Source organism: Grammomys surdaster, unplaced genomic scaffold (assembly GCF_004785775.1).
Source record: "Grammomys surdaster isolate TR1022 unplaced genomic scaffold, NIH_TR_1.0 130, whole genome shotgun sequence".
Classification (NCBI taxonomy): Eukaryota; Metazoa; Chordata; class Mammalia; order Rodentia; family Muridae; genus Grammomys; species Grammomys surdaster.
Genome location: NW_021604588.1, coordinates 20,729,607 through 20,751,872, shown reverse-complemented (window position 1 = coordinate 20,751,872; position 22,266 = coordinate 20,729,607). Strand labels below are relative to the sequence as shown.

The 22,266-nt window shown below is 40.6% G+C and overlaps 1 protein-coding gene and 1 non-coding gene across 3 annotated transcripts in view; both read right to left on the bottom strand.

Annotated features, from left to right (window-relative positions):
• Ush2a (usherin) overlaps positions 1–22,266 on the bottom strand; it is a 668,288-nt gene that overhangs the window by 193,128 nt on the left and 452,894 nt on the right. For both annotated transcript variants that reach the window (XM_028760212.1, XM_028760216.1), the window contains 4 exons: positions 15,516–15,679; positions 6,965–7,174; positions 5,417–5,619; positions 819–931 (listed from right to left, as the gene is read on the bottom strand). In XM_028760212.1, coding sequence (XP_028616045.1) covers positions 819–931; positions 5,417–5,619; positions 6,965–7,174; positions 15,516–15,679 — 690 coding nt within the window. The remainder of the gene's footprint in view (positions 1–818; positions 932–5,416; positions 5,620–6,964; positions 7,175–15,515; positions 15,680–22,266) is intronic.
• LOC114615803 lies at positions 94–200 on the bottom strand. The gene has a single exon (XR_003710522.1). It is a non-coding gene; the product is annotated as a U6 spliceosomal RNA (small nuclear RNA).

Genomic DNA, 22,266 nt, shown 5'->3' with positions numbered 1-22,266 from the left:
CTTCTTCAGCCTCACAGAGTACAGAAGGATCGGCAATAACAGCCTCACTTCTATACTTGGAAAGAACATTAAATCTTATTGCTGTTAATAGTGTATTATTATTATTAATTATTATTATTGTTTGTCATCCTTGTGCAGGAGCCATGTTAACAGTCTCTGTATCATTATAATTTTAATATATATGCTGCCAAAATAAGCACTTACTACCATTCTTTAGTTTGTTTGTTGAGACAGGGTCTTACTATACAGCCTTGGCTCACCTGGAACTTGTTTTCTAGTCCAGGCTGGACTTCATAGAGCTATATCTCCAGTCCCAACTCTGAATTATTAAAGGACTCCCTTCCAATCTCTGGCAGTTTCTTAGCAAAGAAAGACTAAAGAAAGAGATTCTACTAAGAATCTGACAAACTTGTTAACAGCTTTTTAAATACTATTTGATCTACATTTCTAGCTTTTGGGGTAATCTGAAATACATAAATCAAATATTTTGTAAGAGATTCAGTCATAAAGTGTTAACTCTAATTAAAATTATATTTTGCTTCACAACAGAATTCATTAAAAGGGCACATTTAAATGGAGAGGTTCTCTTATGTTTATCTGTTAATAGGTGACTAGGCAAGGAATATGGGATCAGGAAAACAGCTTTCAGTGTTCTGATATGCAATATAGATTATTAGAGAAATATAAGAAATTTGATATGTACCCATATTTACAGCAACTTTTAAGTGAGATTTTCATGGCTAACCTGATTTCTTTGATATTTGCTTCCATTTCTTATGATCAAAGTTGTTTAGATTGACTGATAAAAAGCTAGGTACCTTGAAGTAATATCATGGATTATAGGTATTGAAATGTCACTTGGAGTATCTTCCGCTGTGCTGACTTGGGTTCCATTGCTTTTCACACAGGCGTCTTTTGTACAGACTTCCACCTGCAAAGATTAGTTTGGAAAGGAATAAATATAATCATCTTCAAGACAGAGCAATAACACTCAGAATCTACCTCCCCCACTTTTCATATGAATCTCTTCAAGCCCTCTATAACCTCATGAGGCTTAGTAAATATTCAATTTTTTTTATGTGAATCGAGTCCAGTGGCACAAGCTCAGAAGAGAATACAGAATTGAGCTCGAGACAATTGATTTAGTGATTAGCATGGTGATACTCGGTCTCTGGTTCTAACCGTTCATGAGGAGAAGGGCTTATTAACCTATTCAGCACAGTCAGAGAATGGGAGATGCTCAGGTGGCGATTCCCAAGCCTAATAGGTTATCCCTGCACAGTGCTTCCCAGATCTATAACCACGTGGTGTAATGATGATATCGCCTGGAAGTCTTGACACCTTACAACAAATTGCCTAAATGCTAATATCTAATGGGAGAAAAATGAAGCCCGGGGAAACCTCCCAATGGGCCGAGCTATTTTATATCCATTTGTTCCAGCTGCAATAGTACTGTCCCCTTAATCACAGCAGAAAACCATCACTCACCCCTTAAATTCTGCCACCTACTTAGAATAAAAAACGGAAAGGGTGGAAGAATTTAGGATTGGAAATGGGGCCCATCACATTTCAGTAACCCCAAAGGAGTGTATCCAGTAGCTGGAAGGAGGAACGAGAGGATGTACGGGGGAGAGCAGTTGGAGCAGCCACCACATACAGTACTATTCTACTCTCAATTAAAGGATGAAATCCATTGTATTTCTTTTTAAAAAGATTCATTTACTTTAAACAATGTGTATATCTGAGGGTGTGTATGCACAACATGTGTTTGCATTCCCATGGAGGACAGAATGGGGAGGCAGATCCATTGCAAGTTGAGTGATGGGCAGTTGGAAGTCACTTGATGTAAGAGTTAGGACTGGAGTTTGAGTCTTCTCCAAGAGCACCAGGTCCTCTTAACCACAGAGCCATCTCTCTAGCCTGAACTGTTCTTTTTCTCCTTCTAATGGACATTCAATGCCTTACATGCAGGTAAAGGAATTCTATGTACTGATGGTCCTTAAATTCTGGGGCTATAGTTTTAAGTCAGTTCCTTACATTGGAGCTTGGCCGATGAGATTCACGCTGTATTTAGTAGACACCATTTTGTTCCCAGCAGTGCTGTGTATCTAAACAGGAACTGGGCATGTATTTGCTACAATGTATCTTCTGTGTTATGTGCAGTTATAATATTACCTTTTGTAGTAACAGTTCAGTGACTTAATTGTTCTCAAGATCCTCTACTATGATTAAATACAAACATGGAACAACTTTTAAGGTAGATCATCTTAAAATACAATGACATCAGTTTTATGCACACTGGAAGTTATTGGACTCTGGCATGCAATGAGATTAACCCAAGAAATTCAATGAAATTCATTATGTCTTCAGCATGCCCAACATATTTCTGACTGGCTCTTGACCAAGTAGTTTTTTAATGTCTTCTGGATATAAAATGATTGTTTGGGTTTGTGGGGTAACATATGCATTTCAACATGTGTTTACATGTTACATGTTTACCATGTAAGTGAGTGTAGGGAATGGAGCCGTCACCTTGCTTCTTCATGTTTGAGTCCTCCCTTCTAGCTGGTGAAGAAATGGGATACGGTGGAATTGGCACCCCATTGTGCTTAACAGCATGGGAACTGTCCCCAGCTGTCAATCAGAAGGCAGAGAAATCAGGAAATCCCCAAACTTGTCAGTTGTCTGGTATTTGTTCCGGGATTTACTACATCCTACCACTTTCTCTGCTAAGTATTACACGTAACTTCATTCTAACTAATATAACATTACCAGTTTCTGCCTTGAGCATGTTTCTAGTACCATATGCTGAATAACATGAACAAAATGTAAACATGAGGGTTTACCACATTTACTCAAAAAGGCCAAAACCCAAGTTTCAAAATTGAAGTTATGATTGCCTTTCAAAAGGGTGACATGAATTAATTTATTCAACAAGACAGCTGGGGTATTTGATCAGCTTTAAATCAATCACTATCTTGTGTAAGAGGTTAACCTAAGGAAGTTTCATTCTAAATATTGGGCATAACTGTTCAATGCCAATTTAAATGATGTTTATCATCATAAAAAGTCACTAAAATTTAGCATTCAGATATAAGCCATGTGTATGTATGCCATATATGATAACTCTAGACAACAGCAAGTCTCACAACACAGAGATTAAGGAAAACACTCAAATATATTGGCTTCAGCTTTGGCCTTCTGTCTCTGTTTCAGGGACACAAGTCTGATGAAAATATGCTTTCTTCAGGTCATAACTGACCCAACCCAGCAGTATGAGTAAAGTTTCCATTTTACTAAAGGGGGCATGGCATGTGATTTTCTATGACAGGCCTTGTTCTATAGACCAATGTTGAGTGGCATGTGTGCACACAGCCCCAATGTTCTCACCATCAGCCTGAACTCAGCCTGATCAGTTTGATATCTAGGTTTTTTAATTAATTAACTAATTAATTAATTTTGGTATGTGTGTGTGTGTGTGTGTGTCTATGAGTGTGGCTGTGTGTGACTGTGTGTGTTTGTGCATGTGTATGTGTGTATGTATGTGTGTAGGCCGGAAGATGGTATCAAGATTTCTTAGAGAATATTTCAGGACTCGTGGATTATCACGTGGGTGCTAGGATCTCATGGTGGCACAGCAAGAGCTCTTGACCACTGGACTACCTTTCTAGCTCAAGACTTTAAGGCAGTTGACCATGCTTCCTTCTCAGAGCTCAGCCCTGTCCTACAACAGGGACCCAACGAAGACCTCACGGTACAGCATCTATCACCATCCTGTGTTCTTTGTTCACTAAGGTGTAATTTCATGGTTTTAGGAATTGATCCATATGTGGTCTTCTTATACGTGTGGACTCTTTCTAAGGAGTGTGACTGCAAACCTGAGTCCACATGTGCAAGTGTAATATAATGTAATGCATTGCTAATGAAACTCGCATAGCTTGTACAAAGGGAAAAAAAACAATTCATGAAAGTTTTTTTTTTTGGTGTCTGTTGCTTCTTTTGGTTATTTGTGAAGTCAAGCCTGTTGTCCCAGTAGGGATGGCTGGAGGACTGCAGCCAAATTTTACTTAATTAACCAATTCTGGACTATACACCCATTCCCCCCCCCCCCCACATCCACACAGGCGGGCGCGCACACACACACAGACACACTAAAAGTAATTAATTAATTAAAATGCTGTAGATGGAAAAAACTCTCCCAGACATGGAAAAAACCGACATGTGACACGGGGTAGACACAGCACCAGTGACAAAATGTTTCTGGGGTCAAATAAAATTCCTACATTTAATACCTTTTTGAAATTATTCATGAACTGCTCATGAATTTTAGAAGTTGCATAGATTATTTAAAAATTTACTAAATTGCAGTCTTCTTTATGAATGCCAAGCTCCTGAAATCTTTCCGTCACTTGTTTCTTTTCTGGGCCTTGTTATTTCCTGTAGCTGACAGCCAGAAGATACCCAGATCCTCCAGGGTAACTTTGTGTCTCATACACATTAGTGCCCTGATATTTCTCCTGGTTTTACTCAGTAGGCCCTGAAGAGGCCCACCAGCTTCACGTAGACACAGTGCTCTCTGAACTCCATGATAAAAATTGGCATGTAGTGTAAGTGTGTAAAAATTCTTCCAGGGAGGGAGGCATAGACTTGAAGATTCTCCCAGATTTCCAAAGACAAACTATTTTAATGCAGCCATGAGGAATGGGGTGCAGGTATAATCCTTTATGTTTGTTTCCTTTTCAGGTTTTTGGTTTTGATTTCTTTTCTTTTATTGGCTGCTTTTTATGTTTTCCTGTTGCATTTGAAATCAGGAATGCTAGTGGAACAGAGACTATTTCACAACATCTATGCCAGGCCCTTAGATTAGGAACAGTGGACAGCCAGGACAGCCATCAAGCAATGCTTCTTCCCTGAGTAAGTATCAGAAAAAAAAGAACAGAGAAATCTCTACATCAGCAAGTGAATTCCGGTTTTGATTTGAAGAAACGGTAGAGAACGAAGAAAGACTAGAAAGACTGATTTTTGGTGCTGATTGATTAGCTTCCTAGTAAGACAAACTAGCAAGACTGGTTTTTAGTGATGAGGTAGTTATCTTCCTAAGAGGACAAACTGGAAAGACAGTTTTGGTGATGATGTGGTTAACTTTCTTTCATCAATGGGCTCTTTGTCATCTCCCTCATTAGCACTGGCTCCATCTTAGCCAGAAGCTCTTCTCTAGGGGTTCAAGACTATGAGTCCTCACAGCAAACAGCTTTCTTTCCGGTCAATTTCCTTCTTTTCTTTTCCCTTTCCCATCGAATAAACAATAATCTGTAGCCAGGACAAAGGGCCTCCACTCAGAGGCATTCCTCGGCATGTTTTATTTAACACATCCACGGGCTTAACCACCCAAAAAGAAACAAAACAATGGTCTGACCTGAATGTCATAGAGAGTGAAGGGAGACAGGTCTTCCAGAACAAACGACCCGGGCGCATCCGTTCCAGTCTTGTAGAGCTTATTATTTACATAGACAGAAGACTCGGTGACAACGGCATTTGTGTTTGAAGGAGATGTCCAGATGACACGTACAGCTGTACTGTTGATGATGACAACCTCTGGGGGAACCATGCCCTGAGGCTCTAGAATTAAAAGAAGGGGAACCGAATAAGCTCCAGCTGTCTCAGCCAAAGCACTTGTTAGACTAAATGCAGATTGGTCCGGAGGCTTAGCAAAGGGCTCTTTGCTTATCTGTTTTCCTATGATGAAGTCATCACAGTCTGAAGTTCTCTGCAAATTGGCTTATTAGACTCTCAGTCAGAAACCAAAAGGAATTGGTGGCAAAATGCTTCATACCACCAGCATAGTGCTAATCTTCAATGCTCTGTGGCCAGTGGGATCCAAATGATGAATCACCCATCCGTCTGCGTCTCTCACAGCTGTCTAGTATCTGTCTCTTTTCAACCCTTCTCTTTATATCTCCTTGGAGGAGGGAGAGGGATTTGCTCTTCAAGTCAAATAAAATAAAATAAAATTCAAGTACATGGACGCTGCTGGGATGTAAAAAAAAAAAAATCATCCGCTGTTACTAGCTTGTAACTCAAGCGATATGAAGCAATAATGCAATATTGTCATTATGTAAATGATTTTGAGTGTTGATTACCATAGGTAATGATGAAATCTAGCATTAGAAAAAAAATCTTGCTTAGCGTTAAATTACACAATTATTCAAGCATGTCAGAAATAACTACGCCAAGGCCTATTTTTATCATAAGAACTCATCTTAACTAGTTGAAAAATCGTCCTTGTGATCCATCCTATTTTATAAACAAAAGGTGCTGACCTTTGGCATCACAAAGGGAAATGGCTTCCATCCTTAAAGAGTTCTGCTAATGGCCTGGAACACTTGCTTGGGAGGTAACGATATTATAATGTTTATAATGAGATCATATAAAGCCAGAAAGATTAGGACGACCATTCCAGACTCATTTCCGACTCACAAGTTGATTCTCTGGCTTCCTCTCCCTCGCTAACTGGCTTAGAAACCGAGACATGAAATTCTTCTTCGAGGCTGTGCCTCAGCCTACTGTTTTTTTTTTTTTTTTATTTGGGGAGGGCTCTCCCTGAGCTTGGTGTCATTTTGAAATGCACCATGCTTTTGAGGACTAATCTTAGAAAAAAGATGTTGCTAAATGTTACCTTTTATTGTTATGAACTAGCTCTCAACTAAGACTTCACTGCAACGAACAAGGAGAAACTGGCCTGATGGTGATTATTTCAGCTCTGAGTTGGTGTTTCAAAGGTCCTGCTCTATTCATATGTCCCTTTGTGACAAGGGGCACCTAAGTGTTTTGGTTCCTACCCCTTCCTTTCAGCATCAGGCATCAGGAGTTTTATAAAGGAAGGATGACTGATGTTAGCTCCAGAAGGATCCGTCAATACCATTGGCATGTCTGAAGCCAAGGGGCCCTTGAAATCGTCACTCACCCTCCTCCCGTGTGGTCACCTGCACCACCGTGCTGTTGATTGCATGGACTCCATTGAAAACCAAGAGGACAACCTGGTACTCCACATTCGGAGCTAAGTGGCCAATGACGTGAAAGTCTACATCTGGGAAGATTTTCAGAGATTCCTCCGAGGTCCCAGAATTCCAAAACAGTGTGTAATATTCCACATCACCTTGTAGATCTTGAAGAGCTATTAACAGAAAAATATAGAACATTTTTTTATGTGGCAGAGGGAAAAGGTAGAATAAATCCTCTTAACTGTTTCTAGAATGAGCTAGAAACAAGATGGTGGAGTTTCAGTTTTATAAAATATTCTGGAACCTTCTTTGGGGGTGAAACTGGTGGTTAGATTTTATTTTTAAACAAATTCTATTTTTCTTGTCACCCTATAATCAAACAAGAAGTCATATTGAGGCACGTGTACTTAAATTTTTCCTTTAGATATATTAATTATGCTACTTGTAGTTATTCAAAGAACCTTCAATATATCATCATAACTATTTACAAATCTACGTGCGACAGAAACTGACACACTGTTTATGTAACTTTTTTCAAGGACTCCTTTACAGTAACACTGTGGGGCTCATGCATAAAAGGCAAGTTTTAATTTTGATTTTTTTCTTCCATAACCAGGATACTACTTTTGCCTTGTCTTGAACAATATTTTAAAAGGATAGGTATGCCAGTGTGGTTGGAAGGGGTTATGTCAGGAGACCAGTCATGTCCAGTGAAGCCATGTGGATTGTCTGTGAGAGAGTTCCTTTTCTCATTAGAAATAGTTTTCACTGGTTTACAGGAACATCACTCATTAATCTGTGGTTATTCCATAGCTCGGGAGATGTGTTACACATCAAGTTTGTTGATACCTCAAGTGATTGGGCTAATCTGAAGGTTAAACCTTTATGACATGAAGTGAGTGCTTCCAGATGCTCCTGCGAGAGACTTCCTGAGGAGACACAACACATACACATGCACTCACCACAGAAAGGGAACCCACCACTGACCAAATACTAAAGTGCCAATTGTAGCAATGCCTGATTGGCGAACCAGTACTTTCTTCTTCTGGATCCCTAACGGGAGTATGAGTGAGGGGTCACTGATAAGGACATGGGTAATTTAAAAGCACCTGCATCACTGGAAATCCTACCCCAGGATGGGTGGTAGAGGCCAAAGCCAGCAACCCTGGGGCAGTTCTTGTAGCTTTCAGGCTGCACCATCATCTGAACCTGTCATTCCTTTCACAAAGTTGGCTGGCAAACATCTCCAATACCAGCAACTGTTTACTCCTCCCGCATTGTTGTGGGGGGGGGGCTCCAGAATCTTCCAATTACCCAGAGCACCTGATTTTCTATTTACCTTTGTCTGCTGGGTTTCTCCTCATTCCTAGAGGAAATGTTCCAATTTGGATAGAGTGTTACAGTTAGATGGAATGTGTCAAGCAGACAAAGGTAAACACATTTTACTTATGTTACAGATGTTCTTTCAGGAATACACTTAGATTCATAGATTACACGTGTTGGAACAGGCATTGGGAGTTTAAAGAGCAGAGATACTATATCAAGGTCTGAAGAAAACCCCTTTACCTGCCCATTCTTAGTCCGGTTCCATTTGTCTACCCACTTGACGCAGAATGAAAGCTACTTACTGCCCCAGGGATGAGATAAAAGGTTGGCTTAGTCCTGATGCGGATGTCTTTGAGGATGTTATTCTTTCTGGACTAGAAATAGGCTGTGTACCTAGACAGCACCTTTCTGCCTTGTTCTATCTTTTGCCAAATCTGAAGACATTACACTGCAGAGTCCCTACAGGGGCAAACAACATGGACATTTTGTGTTGCTAATCACCACCACAGAGATGTTCTGTCAGGCCTAATACATAGTCTGTTTGCATTGCTCATGCCACGGTGCCTCTCCCTAGTCAGTGAACCATTTAAGAGACAGAAGAGCCACAAATTAGGGACTTCTATATATATTATAGTGACCTTATCTCTTCTCTGAGAGACAAAGAGTTTTAACTGAATTAGTTCAGAAGAGAAAGCTGGTAATTGTTCCTGAGAAACATTCACCTTTTCTGTCTTTTGATAATAGTGGCTTCAATATAACTTTTCTTTTCTAAAATAGGAAATATGTGGTATATGAATTCTTTATTTTATAAGACAAGGAAAATGCTGTCTAGAAGATTTTTTTCTTTCATAAGAAGGAGATGGGGAACTGTAGAAAATATTTGAATAATGTTCTTCAAGAATAACACAAAAGGACATGTCTTTATGAGAAGAAAGTATGAGGCATGTGAAAATAAGTGTCTGGAATTATGAAGAGATTTGATATGGGCTGCTCTAGAGATCTACCTTGGATATGAAAGAGAAACAACCACAAAAACCTAATCAAAACCTGCATTGAATGAAGAAAATATGCAGAATTTCAAATACCCAACACTAAAGAGTGAAGAAAAACGTACTTTCCAAAGTGGTAACAAGATATAAACAACAGTATCTACCTGTAAGTCATACTCAGGCAAGCGTGTCATATATGCTATAGGAGTAACTAGCTGCTTTTTAAAAAAAATTGGATTTAAAGCCCTCCCCATCAGGTGGAATCTATACCTGACACTTCTAAAGTCACCAAGAATTTGAGACTAGATAAGCCATGGGCCTAGGAGAAAACTTGCTACTATTCTTCTGCTATAGGAACATAGCAATGGAATGACTCCTGATGTTCTGCTATACTCAGAGATCAGTGCCTAGCTCAACACCCAGATAGCTTCCTCTTGCAGTAGTTAATTAACAGAGATTTGCAGCAGGACAATGTGCAGAGCAACTTTGGAATACTGAGCTTCAATTGGGATGTTTTTATCAACTCCTGCACTTAAGGCTCAGAGATCTAAGTGGAAGAGGAGGCAGGAGGATTATAAGAGCCAGAGGTGGTGGATGACTTCAAGGAAACAGTGTGTTCTTAGACACAGTGGGGCTGATACAGTGTGAAAGCACAGAGATTGACAGGTAGGTAAGACAAGGACAGGTTCAAAGCAAACAACATTGTAGCAAGGAGGAGGAGAAAGTACACCAAGCCCCAGCCCAACAGGACGCTGTTTACAATGATACATGCTAGCAAGCGAAAAATCAGGTTTAGCCAATGGAGTGTCACTGGGTATATCAACCACACTCCAGGACAGGCCCCAGGTCCAGGAGTACTTCGCCAACACAAAACAAATTACATGATGTTTTTTTGTTATTTCTTTGTTGTTTTGGTCATTTGTGTCTTACTGTTCTGTTTTGTGTGTATGTGTGCATGTGTGTGTGTGTGTGTTTGACATTTCTTTAATAATTTTATTTTTAGAGAGAAAGAACATGAAGTTGGGTAGGTAGGGATGTGGATCCCTGGAGGATCCTCCTGAGGAGTTGGGAAAAGACAAAGAGTATGATTAAAATATATTTTACAAAAGTTCTAAATAATAAAAATACTAGAGGGACCAACTTAAAGGAAGGAATCATTTCTTTTGAGTCAGTGTTATAGGATTAAGGCCAGAGATGTCTGACTCCATTCCTGTGGGCCTGAAGTATGGATGAACCCTGTGTGTGAGTGAGAAAGGAAGGGCAGAAAGCAGAGAATGGAAGGATGCTGGCCTGTCAGAACCTTCATACACTACAGCAAACAATCATGGGTATATTAGTTAAGCCTTATCCACATGAAGAGATACTTATAGAGAGAATATAATATAACTTACTTTTCTATTGCTTTAAGAAGACACCATTATCAAGGCAAGTTATGAAAGAACATGTTTAATTTGGGCTCACACTGCCAGAGGATTAGAGGCTGTGGCTATTACAGTGAGGAGCATGGCTGGAAGCAGGCAGGCACAATGCTAGAGCAATAGCCGAGTGCTTACATTTTTATTCACAAGGTAGAAGGGGAGAAAGAGAGAAAGTCTAGGCCTGGTGTGGGCTTTTGAGACCTCAAAGCCCACCCCCAATGAAACACCTCTTTCAACAAAACCATGCCTCTTAATCCTTCCCAAACAGACTCATCAAACAGCGACTATGTATTTGAACATACGAGCCTATGGGTTCACCTACACTATCACATCGTCTTACCCAGATTATTGATAATATATCCAAATGTAGGTATATCATGGTATACTACGGTTAAAGTAAACTAAAAGTTAAGGATTGTCTACAAAGTAGGATGTACTCATTATGTTCCTTGTTGCTGGGATAGAACACCTAATGGCAACAACCTCTGGGAGGGCTCATTCAGATTCAAGAGATTGGAGGGTACAGCTCATCCCAGTGGGGAAGGCAGGGATATGTAATGGAGGCTCTTTGTGAGAAGTCTCAGAGGGGAAAGACAAGCCTGACCATTTGAGTTAAACCCTGGAAGCCACAGTGGGAAAAGCATCAGTTCCTTCAAGTTCTTTCCCCTCTGACCTCATCTGAGAACTCAGGTCTGTGCACATATACAAAAAACTAACACTTACAACAATAGTAAAATAAGTCAATGAACGTTCGTGATAAAACTCTCTGGAATCATCATCCAGCAGATGGAAAGGCGAACTAAAACCCAGAATTTAGCATTGAGAAAATTTTAAGGACTGATGTTAAGTACTAGAGCCATTTTGAGAAATGTTATGTATATATTTGTATATAATTTGTGTATTGTATTATATTATGTTATATAACAATGAAAATAATTTATAAAGTAAACATTGAGAATTACAATAAAGAAAAAAATAACCCATTAATTCCCTATTTATAAGCAAAATAGAAGTATATGGGAAACAGTAAAAGATATTGCTAACTATGAACACTCACTAAATTAAAATAATAAAAATAAATGTTTAAAATGAAAGTAGAGATAGTTGTCTTTAGGTGACATCTTTTGATGGGTATAATGTGTCAGAATACTACTTTTTCCTTTTTCCTGATGCTTTAGGCATGGAGGAGAACAGAGAAAGAGGGTACGAGCTTTGTGCTGGAAGCTTCTATTGTCTATCCCCCTACTCCTACAAAAAGTTTGAAAACAAGTAGAGATACTTTTACCTCACATCACAAACATGTGTGAGGGAAGCAGGCAAATTGTCAAGTACTGAATCAAATGGTTTTGAGCTGACTCTTCTCCAAGTTAACCTTTGTGCTCACAGTTACCTGAAACATTTCCAGGGTATGAGTGGAAGTAACCATAGGTTTTATTGCCTCCGTCCCAATAAAAGTAAAAATATCAAATGGCTTCTCTTTATCAACCTGTGATTGACACAAAGTTACCTAGGACATGTTTCTGTTAAAGCGATGTGCATTTATACAAACCACAGCAGAGAAATAACATGTCTTTTGTTATAATTTTCTCTGTGTGTGAAGTGTGTGCATGTATGTGCAGGTGAATGTGTTTGAGTACACATTTACTATGGAGATTAAAGAAGGTAAGAGGGCATGCATGGAGGTCAGAGGTCATCCTTATGTGTTGATACCCATCTTCTGATTTGAAACAGTCATCTGTTCCCAGATGAGGTGCTGAGATTGTCAGTGGAGTCAGCTATCCCTGCCTCTCATTGTCATAGGCATGCCGGGACTACAGACTGAGCCAGCTCCCAGCTCAGAATGTGTGTGTGTGTGTGCATACACCCATATCATACACACATATTATACACACAAACACAAATATTTATTTCATGAGTTTTTGAAAGATGATGTTTACTAGGGAAAGATGTAAAAATGTATTCTTTAAGAACTTAAATTCCAAGATGTGCTAAACTACAGCTTTAACTATAGTCCTGTTCAACTTAGTAGGTTATGCGCCAATTTTTCTTCTATGAAGCCAAAAAAACCCCATTAAAATTAAAGTTGAGAAAATAGGCAGCTCTTTCACAGAGGAGTGACTAGTTAATTTACTTAAGATAGCAGGTTGCAGGGAAGAGGGAGAGGATCCTGCAGCAGGCTTTCACAGCGGACCCTTCTCAGAGTTAACCTTTGTGCTCACAAGAGTTATCTGAGAAATTTCCAAGGTATGAATGGAAATCACAGCAGATTGCATTACCTACATCCCGAAGGTCAGAGGTGCTGATTACTGAGGTAATGGAACGTCAGCGGGCCACTTCACATCTATTAGGTTTGTCAGCTTCTATAAGCACAGCCACTTCAGGGACACAACATCACAGAGGATGTGTGCAAGTGAGACCACAGTAGCCAGATCTTCACTTCAGTATTCAAGTATTGCAAAGTGTGTGTGTGTGTGTGTGTGCTACATTAATGGACAAGATCTCAAGATGACTTGGTGGGCAAGGTAGAACAGAATGGAGAAAAACACACACACATACACCCATGCACCAACATGTAGGCATATACACACACATATAACACAGATTACACACACTCTCACATACATACATGCACAGGCACACACCTCCACATATACACATCCCACACACATACACATTCACCAATGTGTATGTGCACACATGTCTCCCATACTCTCTCACACATACTCATATACACAGATTACACACACACTCACACACTCACACACACACACCTCCATACACATACCCCACACATGTACACATGCACCAATGTGTATGTGCACACATATATATCACATATACTCTCTCTCTCACATACTCATACACACAGATTACACACACCCTTACACATGTACATGCACCCCCTAACCTCCCCCACCACATGCACCAATGTATACACAAACACATATATCACATACTCTCTCACACACACTCATACACACAGATCACACACACCCTCACACATGCACATGTGAACACACATGAGTAACATACACACACTCATACACACACACACACACACTCACAAATAAACTCAGTTTCAGATAAAACCTATTTTTCCTGGAGATGTGTGACAGAAGGCAGTCATAGGATCAATTCATTTAAAAGTTTCCACTAAAACAGTTCAAATTATCCTAATAGAAACACCATAGATCATTAAAAACCAACAACCTTGCCAAAACCCTGAAGTGTTTTTTAAAAATACATTATGTGGTTGAAGCATAGATCAGCACTATGTTTGTCCCTGTATATATAACGTCCCTCAGGCCCTCCCACCCTGGGCTTGGTCCTCAGCCTCTTGTACTTTGGGAGGTGGTGAGTCCTTTAGGAGTTGGTGCCCAGTGAAGGTCAGTAAGCTGGCTCGGATAGGCTGTTGGCATGAAGACTGACACATGACCTCTTTCTTTTGGCTTCAAAGCTGCTAGGATTCCAGTAGCTTCTTCTACCTTACACACTCATCTTGTGCACTACCTCCTCACAGGCCTCGAAGCTCCAGACATAAGTGACCACAGACACAAGCATGGAGCCTGGAAGATGATATAGTCCTTCCTTCCATCTTCAGTGGACCTGAGCACTGAGCCTATGAGATGATACAGTCCTTCCTTCCGTCTTGGGTATTTTATTAATGATGGAAGAGTGACTGTCACAAACATGGCTCTGCTTTGTGTCCATGATATCAAACACTAGTCCTAATGCATGATGGATATCACACGGCAGAGGGCTCATGCAAACCCACTCAGATCTTCCTAGGCCATAACAAACTCCAGACTAACTCAAATTGTGCTACTAGTTACCACTGTTATGTACATCTTTTTCTATAATAGTGGATAACTGTTCTGATGGTGAGGGTTTTGCTTTATAAAATAAAATATGTTAACCGAACCTGTACAGACTAGCTGCTACTTCTCAGTATTTTGTGAAATGTTTTGGTTCAGTCATGCAGGTAAAATGGTTAGTATGAACATTTCCATGATCGGCTCAGGACTTCTTTTCTGGTTGTTCTTACAGGCCACCATGCATGAGCCGATCAGATGCTAAATGATACACCATTAGGTAACTGAGATTTCATTCACTGTGGTCAGACATCACAGGCCTTGGAAGAAGGTGTTGAAAGATCAAGTTCCATCCCTAGAGCCCACATAAAAACTCTGGGCAAGATGGTGTCTGCAGGTCACTGAGTGCTTGGGAAACCGGCTTATCCCTGAGGCTTGCTAGGAAAACCATGAGTTCAAGGACAGTGAGAGAAACAATTATCCTGAAGAAAATTACTTTCAATTGACCTCTGGCTGCCACACACACACTTGCCCATATCCATGTGCACAGGTACACGTGATCATCAACACATCTGCATTTGTGAACATACATGCACATACATTGCTTAGGCACCCTGACTTTATTCATCATGTGCCATTTAAATCCCTTGTGGGGCTGTGGTGGTTTGAATAATAACTGTCCCTCATTGTCCTAGGCATTTGAAAACTTGATACCAGATTGGTGGTGCTGTTTGGGGAAGCTTAGGAGGTGTGGCCTAGCTGGAGAAGTATGTCACCGCCATGCCATGCTGCTTGCTGGTGTGCCTCCTAGCTAGATGGACTTTAAGCCTCTGAAATCATACACTCATATAGATAGACTCTTCCTTCTTTAAGTTGCCTTGGGTCATGGTGTTTCATCACATCGACAGGAAAGTAGCTAACACAGTGCTAATGCTGAGAGGAAAAGAGAGAAGTACAAGGCTTTCTTACTTGGTTTTGTCCATCGCACTTCTATGGCTGTGTGATTGAGGATCCTTGCAGTGACCATGGCTCCTCTCTCTGGAGAGCCTGCTAAGGTGGTGACTGTCACTTCCTGGCTTGGTGTAAAGCCCACGCTGTTGTGTACAAAGAGCTTATATTCGTACGTCGTGAACCTGAGGGTTTTGTTTAAACAAACAACAAACGTATAAAAATACATTCTATGGAAGATAAAATACATTTTTTTCCCTCACAAAATACAGGATTCCTTTCCACCAAACGTTCAGTTTCCTTTTTCTTCTAGGAAATGCATTATTTCCTTCCTGCTTACCCAAAACATACCATTATCTCTGCAACTCCCCAGCCTCCACCGGAGCGTCAGAAAAGCATTTAAAGCATTGGAAGCAGTAAGCAGATATCAGTCTTTAAAATAAACGTGGGTTATCGTCTTCCCGTTCTTACTGTTTTCAGAAGCGGCAAGGATTATGGCTCAATTCAAGATGTAATTACAAGGCTGGCAGCCTGCCAGCTTTCTGTCCCAATACCATCCAGAGTTTTATTCTCTTCTTTAGGGAAACTCATCCATTTTTCAAATATCAGACTCCATCATCGTTTTCTTCCTACACCTCTTTCCTGTCCCTGGGATCTCATTGGCTGGCAGATAAACGCTTAAATGGAAACTCAACTGTGAGCAGAGTGCACAAGATCGTCCCTCTGAGAGTTCGGTGACAGCAAGATGTGCCAGCCCCAACTCTGCACATGTTGATTTGAGTCAATACAGAGAAAATGGACCATCACTTTGACAGAGGAGAAACATGGACGCATATCACAATAGGAACTCCTTGAAACTATAACTTTAATTCCTCATCTCTTTGGCTCCTCAAGCTGGAGCCCAATAGCTTTATCTTTTTGGTTCAAAATTGTCTCAGTAGGAAAACGCTATTTATAGACAAAATCAGGTCCTGATGTTACAATAGTCTGTATGGAGAGATGTGTTAGACATATTGAGTTATAAGTGGCTGTCCTGGCTTTGGCTTCAGATTTCCTATTGTGGAGGCATTCTGTATTCCCAGAGTATTCAGCCTCTGATACCTTCAAAGCCAGGTCCAAAGTGTTTGTCTCAATATGTCACAACCCCTGCTAGTCACCATTCAAGGGGGAGAGTGCCATTTCCAGGAACTCCACTAAATGGTTTGACCAAAGTTCCATCAGAATTTTTAGAACATTTTCCCTCTTGGAACTCTTTGCCCTCTCTTCTTCCTATTTAGGATCCAACAGTGATTTCCTGGAGTTCAGCTTCAGTCACATAGAAGGACATTACTACTTGGCTGCTCTGGCCATAGGTGATGGTTCAGTGGGTCTGGGGGTCATTTATTGTTTTTTTTTCTCTAAACATGAGCTTTCATTAAAGTTTCTGTGTCTCTGGTCTACAACACTGACTGCTTCCCAGGCATTCACTACTTGCCTGTCTAGTCTTCCTTTCCTCTTTTCTTTCCTTCTCTCCCCTCCTGCTGCCTCTTCCCTCTCTCTCCTTTCCTCTCTCCTTCTCTTTCTTCCTTTCATAAATTAATTTATACCTTCCTCCCAAACCCCCGAAAGAGAGACACTCTCAAGTCTAGTGTGTTCGTACTCACACTATAGGGTATTTGTTTGTCTAATGAGTCAAGGTGGGACACCTGCCTTAGGGAACACTACCTCAATACAATGGTGAAGATCTTTGTAAGAGAAAAGAGAGAACTTGGGTCGAAGTCAGATGCAGGCAAGGAGAGGATGCACAAAAAGAGTGGAAAGAAACGGGATCAATGTCCCCACAAGTCCAGACATGCTGTGAGCACCAGAAGTTAGGAGAAGCTACGATTGCTCTCAGAAGCCTCTGGGGAAGAGCTTGTCCTTGAAGAGAACTTGTTTGGTGCTGTTAACACTGAGAACTGTAATAGAGTGCTTGCGACCTGTTTCCAGCCATCCAGCCTACCGAACTTGACTTGAGCAGCACTGGAAGATCCTCGTCTATGTGCTCTTTACAGGGTGCTAACTGGCTTGCAGGACCAAAGCAACCTAAAGCCAACCACTACGGTTATCTCCTGGGATCCAGGTTTTTCTACCCATATCAATGCATCCACTCCTCACAGTAACACTATACAATACCTCTATAGTACTGACTTTGAAAGTGAGGAAATTAAGGTTGGAAGTATTAAATAGCTTGTCCGGACCACTGGACTCCTCAGGAGAGTCAGGATTTACATGCAGGCAAGGCCGTTTGAAGGAAGAGGCCCTCTGAACAGGCTGCAGCATTGGGTACTGCCAGTGGGATGAGGAAGTAATAATAATAACAATAACAATCCAGTAATAATCTGCTTTGCCCCTGTTGGGATGATGTCACGTGGCTGGGGCTTGACCTTAAGACTTCTAGCTGAGGGGAGGGGCTGATTTAACTCTGCATCCTTTGTGACCCCAGGATGAGTGTGAAGGGTGAGAGTCAGGGTTAAGAGGGTGGCAGGTCTGAGGCAACAGAAGGAAGGGGAGCTAATGGCTCACATGGGAATTGAACTTGTGACCTTGGTTTCATTAGCTCTGCCCCTGGGTGAAATACTTATAATTGTATTTCAAGTCATAAAGTGGCCTTATCCCTTTAGCTGAAGACTAGGTGCCTAATCGTCTCCACTACAAAGTTTGAGCTTTACTTCCATATATTGATGTCATTATATAATTAACAACATTTTTGGCTCCAAATGACACCATGGTTTTAGTCTTTCTGTGTGAAGCTAATGGCACTAATATTTTTCATTGTGTACAAATTTTGGGGGCCCTCCCTTCTATGGTACTTCCAGGAATTTTGTCAAATATGTAATTTAGACAGATCACTATAACACACACACACACACACAAGACAGAACACAGAAGGCACAGGCTATATGGATATATGCAACTGAAAAGGTGGCTTTTAAGATGGTACTAAAACTTCTCAAGTAGAACTGCCTTTAGAGTTCATCTACTTTAAATACTTAGATGTCCTCTCTGTTTTAGACATTAAAACAAACCAAACCCCAGGACCCCAAGAAGTTAAATGGTTTGCTGAGGTTCACAGGATTGCATAAATGCTGACTAGACCTGTTCCTCCTCACGTCTGATGAACTGATCACTTAACCAAGAAGTCAGTGTGCATTCGTGTGGCATGCATGCTGCATTTGCCTCTGTCACTTCTCTAACTTTTGTAGAAAATTGTAAAGATGCATTGAAGGTCCAGGGGCTGGAGTTACAGGCATTTCCAGGCACCCTGACTTGGGTGATGTGAACCAAACTTAGGTCCTCTATATGAGCAGTTAGTGCTCTTAACTGCTGAGCCATCTCTCCAGCCCCACCTTCTCCAGCTTTTAATACAATCTCTTTCCTACTCCACGAAAGACTAAAACATGTAGCCTTCATTACAAACGTAATTTTAAAAATTAAATATCTGTATTTTCATGACTCTATTTCCTACCTTGTGAGTTTGAGACTTGTTTTTGATTGTGTGTATTGGTGCGTGGGTGTGTGCACATGTGAGTGCAGACGCTGTGCACTAGGAGAAGGTGCTGAGCCTCATGGGTTGGAGTTACAGGTGGAAAGTCTGACCTAGACATTGAGAACCCGACTCAGAGTTACACAGTCTTAACCACAGTGCTTCGTTCTGCTTCCAGCAGAAAATCTTTACTTAGTAATAGTATGTTCCCGTGGCTTGTCTACATGACTCTGTGGTTCATATCTTACCCTTACATATTCAGAAGGATGAGTTTGTCATATGGAAGCTGCTTTTCTACTCTCTATACGATCTTTTCAGTCAACTTAACTGTTGATAGTTGATGCCAAAGGAAGCATTGCATTTAATAATAAAATGAGCTTCTGTAAGGAGAAAAGGCCAGTTGACATCATACAATCATAGCAAGATCATCCTTGCAAACCTCTGCTCCAACAGCAGATGTAGACTGTTAAGGTGATACACACAGTGATGATATTGTCCTTTGTGCAAAATCGTGTGGGTAAAAATCTTAAGTAACAATTCTCATTTCAAAGTCCAGCTGCTCTGATGCAAATGAATAAAAAAGCTAACTAGATCCTGTTTAGTGGGGAATTAAAAACGAAAGCCTATTAGATTTTATGTAGTTGATGTAGATTCCCTCTGCTTATCTATCAAATATCAAATATCTATCAAATACTGAGGTGTTTCAACAGTTCCTAAGTCAGTCAAAATCAGCCTCATAAATCTCAGGTTGCATGTAATTTGGTAGGTGAGTGACACAAACATGTATGTCCAGCAGACACGGGAGGACAAACATATGTGTATCCAGCAGAAAGATGATCCCTACTGAATCTCAAAGTATTCTCTGGGCAAACTCCATCAAAAACAAATAGTATTTGCCGTAACCCTAACACCGTGCTTATCATTCATTTGTTCACTTATTCAAACCTTACTTTCTAAATACTTGCAGTTAGTGCTGGATACAGAGTACGGAGGTGCCTGCTGCCCTCTTGGAGCCAGAGTTCGCTTTGTAAGGGAGGTGTTTTCTGTTGTTTACACAAGCTCATGTGAACCCTGGAAGCCTGGGGTCAAGAAGGCCAGTAATGGGTGTCTGTTGCTTTTTTTTTTCTTTGTTTCTCTACACCTTCAATTTTGAGATAGAGTCTCTCACTCAATCTGGGACTCATTGATTACCTGGCCAGCAAACCCTAGGGATTCTGTCGTCAGTCCCCCAGTGCTGAGCCTACAGGCACAGGCTGCAGCACCTGGCTTCTTTGCATGGACTCTGGGGGATCTAGGTAAGTTTCTCATGCTTGCATAGCAAGGACTTTACTCACTGGGTCACCCTCCAGCCCTATGGATATGTTTGCAAAGAAGAACATCGAGACTGCTCCCCGAAAACGTACTCTTCTCTCCCCTTTCTCTTGGGGTGAAAATCAGACCTCATAGTTTAACATCACCAAGGAGGATGTATGATTTGGGCTAGCTCTTAATGTCAAGTGATTTTTAGTTTTCTGGAGGCATTTATCCAGTGGAGAGTATTTTGATATTTTGGGTCAAAATGTATACAGGCTTGTAGCTTGAAAAGCTACAGTATCTCTGGTTAACTAATAAAACTTTCCAATATAGCTTAGAAGGACTTGGGTTATTTTCTTCAGAATCAAAATTTGTGTCAACTTTATTGACACCTATTGTTAGAATTCGTGGCCCCATGTGATGCTCTTGGAGAGGAGGCTAGTCAGCTGCGGCTTCCATGACGTCAGCCTCATCACTACCACACCACAAACTTGCTCGAGCAGAGTCTCAAACAGATCTGAGAGAGCCCACGTGTGATTCTGAGCTTCAGCGCTCTCATCTAACCAATGATTCCTGTCCTGAGATAGTCACACACACACAAAAAGGTCTTTTTGTTTGAATTAAATTAACAGATAATTGGCTTGATAATCCGTACTCTATAAGATATGGAAGGCAAAATCACTATAAGAAAGTTCTGAATTTCAGGATATATAAATTGTACAGAACAATTTGTAAATGCTGTCTAAACTATTTTGTCCATATTAAAAAATACAGCACAGTAAACTGACCACTTGAACAAGGCAGTGTCTCCAACTTCCTTTAAATATTATAAATATCTTTATAAAGGAATGCTCAGCAATTCTATGCTATATGTATATGTATATGTATATGTATATGTATATGTATATGTATATGCATATGTATATGTATATGTATATTTATAGGCTGTATGTTGTATGATGTATGATGTATGTGTATATGTTTGTATCAGAATAACTGCCACTTAAATACAAAATAAATGTCTTTATTTTGATCATCTATAATGATAAAACAAGATGGCGCTCTGGAGAGGTGGCTCTGGGGTTAAAAACACTGGTTGCTCTTGCAGGTGACCTGGGTTTGATTTCTATCCTCCACATGGTGGCTCATAACTGACTGTAATTACAGTTCCAGGAATCTGATGTTGTCTCTTGGCCTCCAAGGGCACTATGAGCATGGGATGCACACATACAGGCAAGCAAAACATCCACAGACATAAAATGAAAACAAAATATATAAAGAGTAAGATGTGAAAAGGCACTTCAGTGTTCTGTTCACACTCACATAAATAGAAGTAAAGAGAGACGGAAATTTGAGAGAATATGTAATTTCATATGCCTTCTAAAAGGAGACAAATTCAATTAAGAAGAACAACAACAAACAGCCAAATGGATAAATCAATAGGATAAACAAAGTCAGCCTTCTGTGCCCTGGGGTTCCACATCCTCAGATTCAACCAACCATGAATGGAAAATATTTAGAAAAATAACAGCATCTGGTACTGAACCATTTTTTTTCTCGTTTTTTTTCTTCCCTAAACAATGCAGTACAACTCATGTTTACACCTTACTAAGCACTGTAAGCAGTGCAGGGATGATTTAAGCATATGCCAGTCTGTGGAGGGGTATATGCAAATATTTCATAATTTCACATAAAGGTCTTTAGCATCCATGGTTTTTATGGGGGTTGGGGTTGGTCCCAAAGGCAGTTCCCCCAGATTCCAAGGGAAACTGGGCAGGTCCAGGGGAAAGGTTCACTATGGTGTTGCAGTATAGAAGAGAGCAGTGTGGGCTGAGCTTGCTCTTTGGCGTGCTGGGAGCTGTGGATCACCAGCAAATCCTGCCTACTGTCAGGGATGATGAAGGCAGCATCTGGAGCAGGCATTACTCCACACTCTCTGAGCCCACACTCTCTGAGCCCACACTCTCTGAGCCC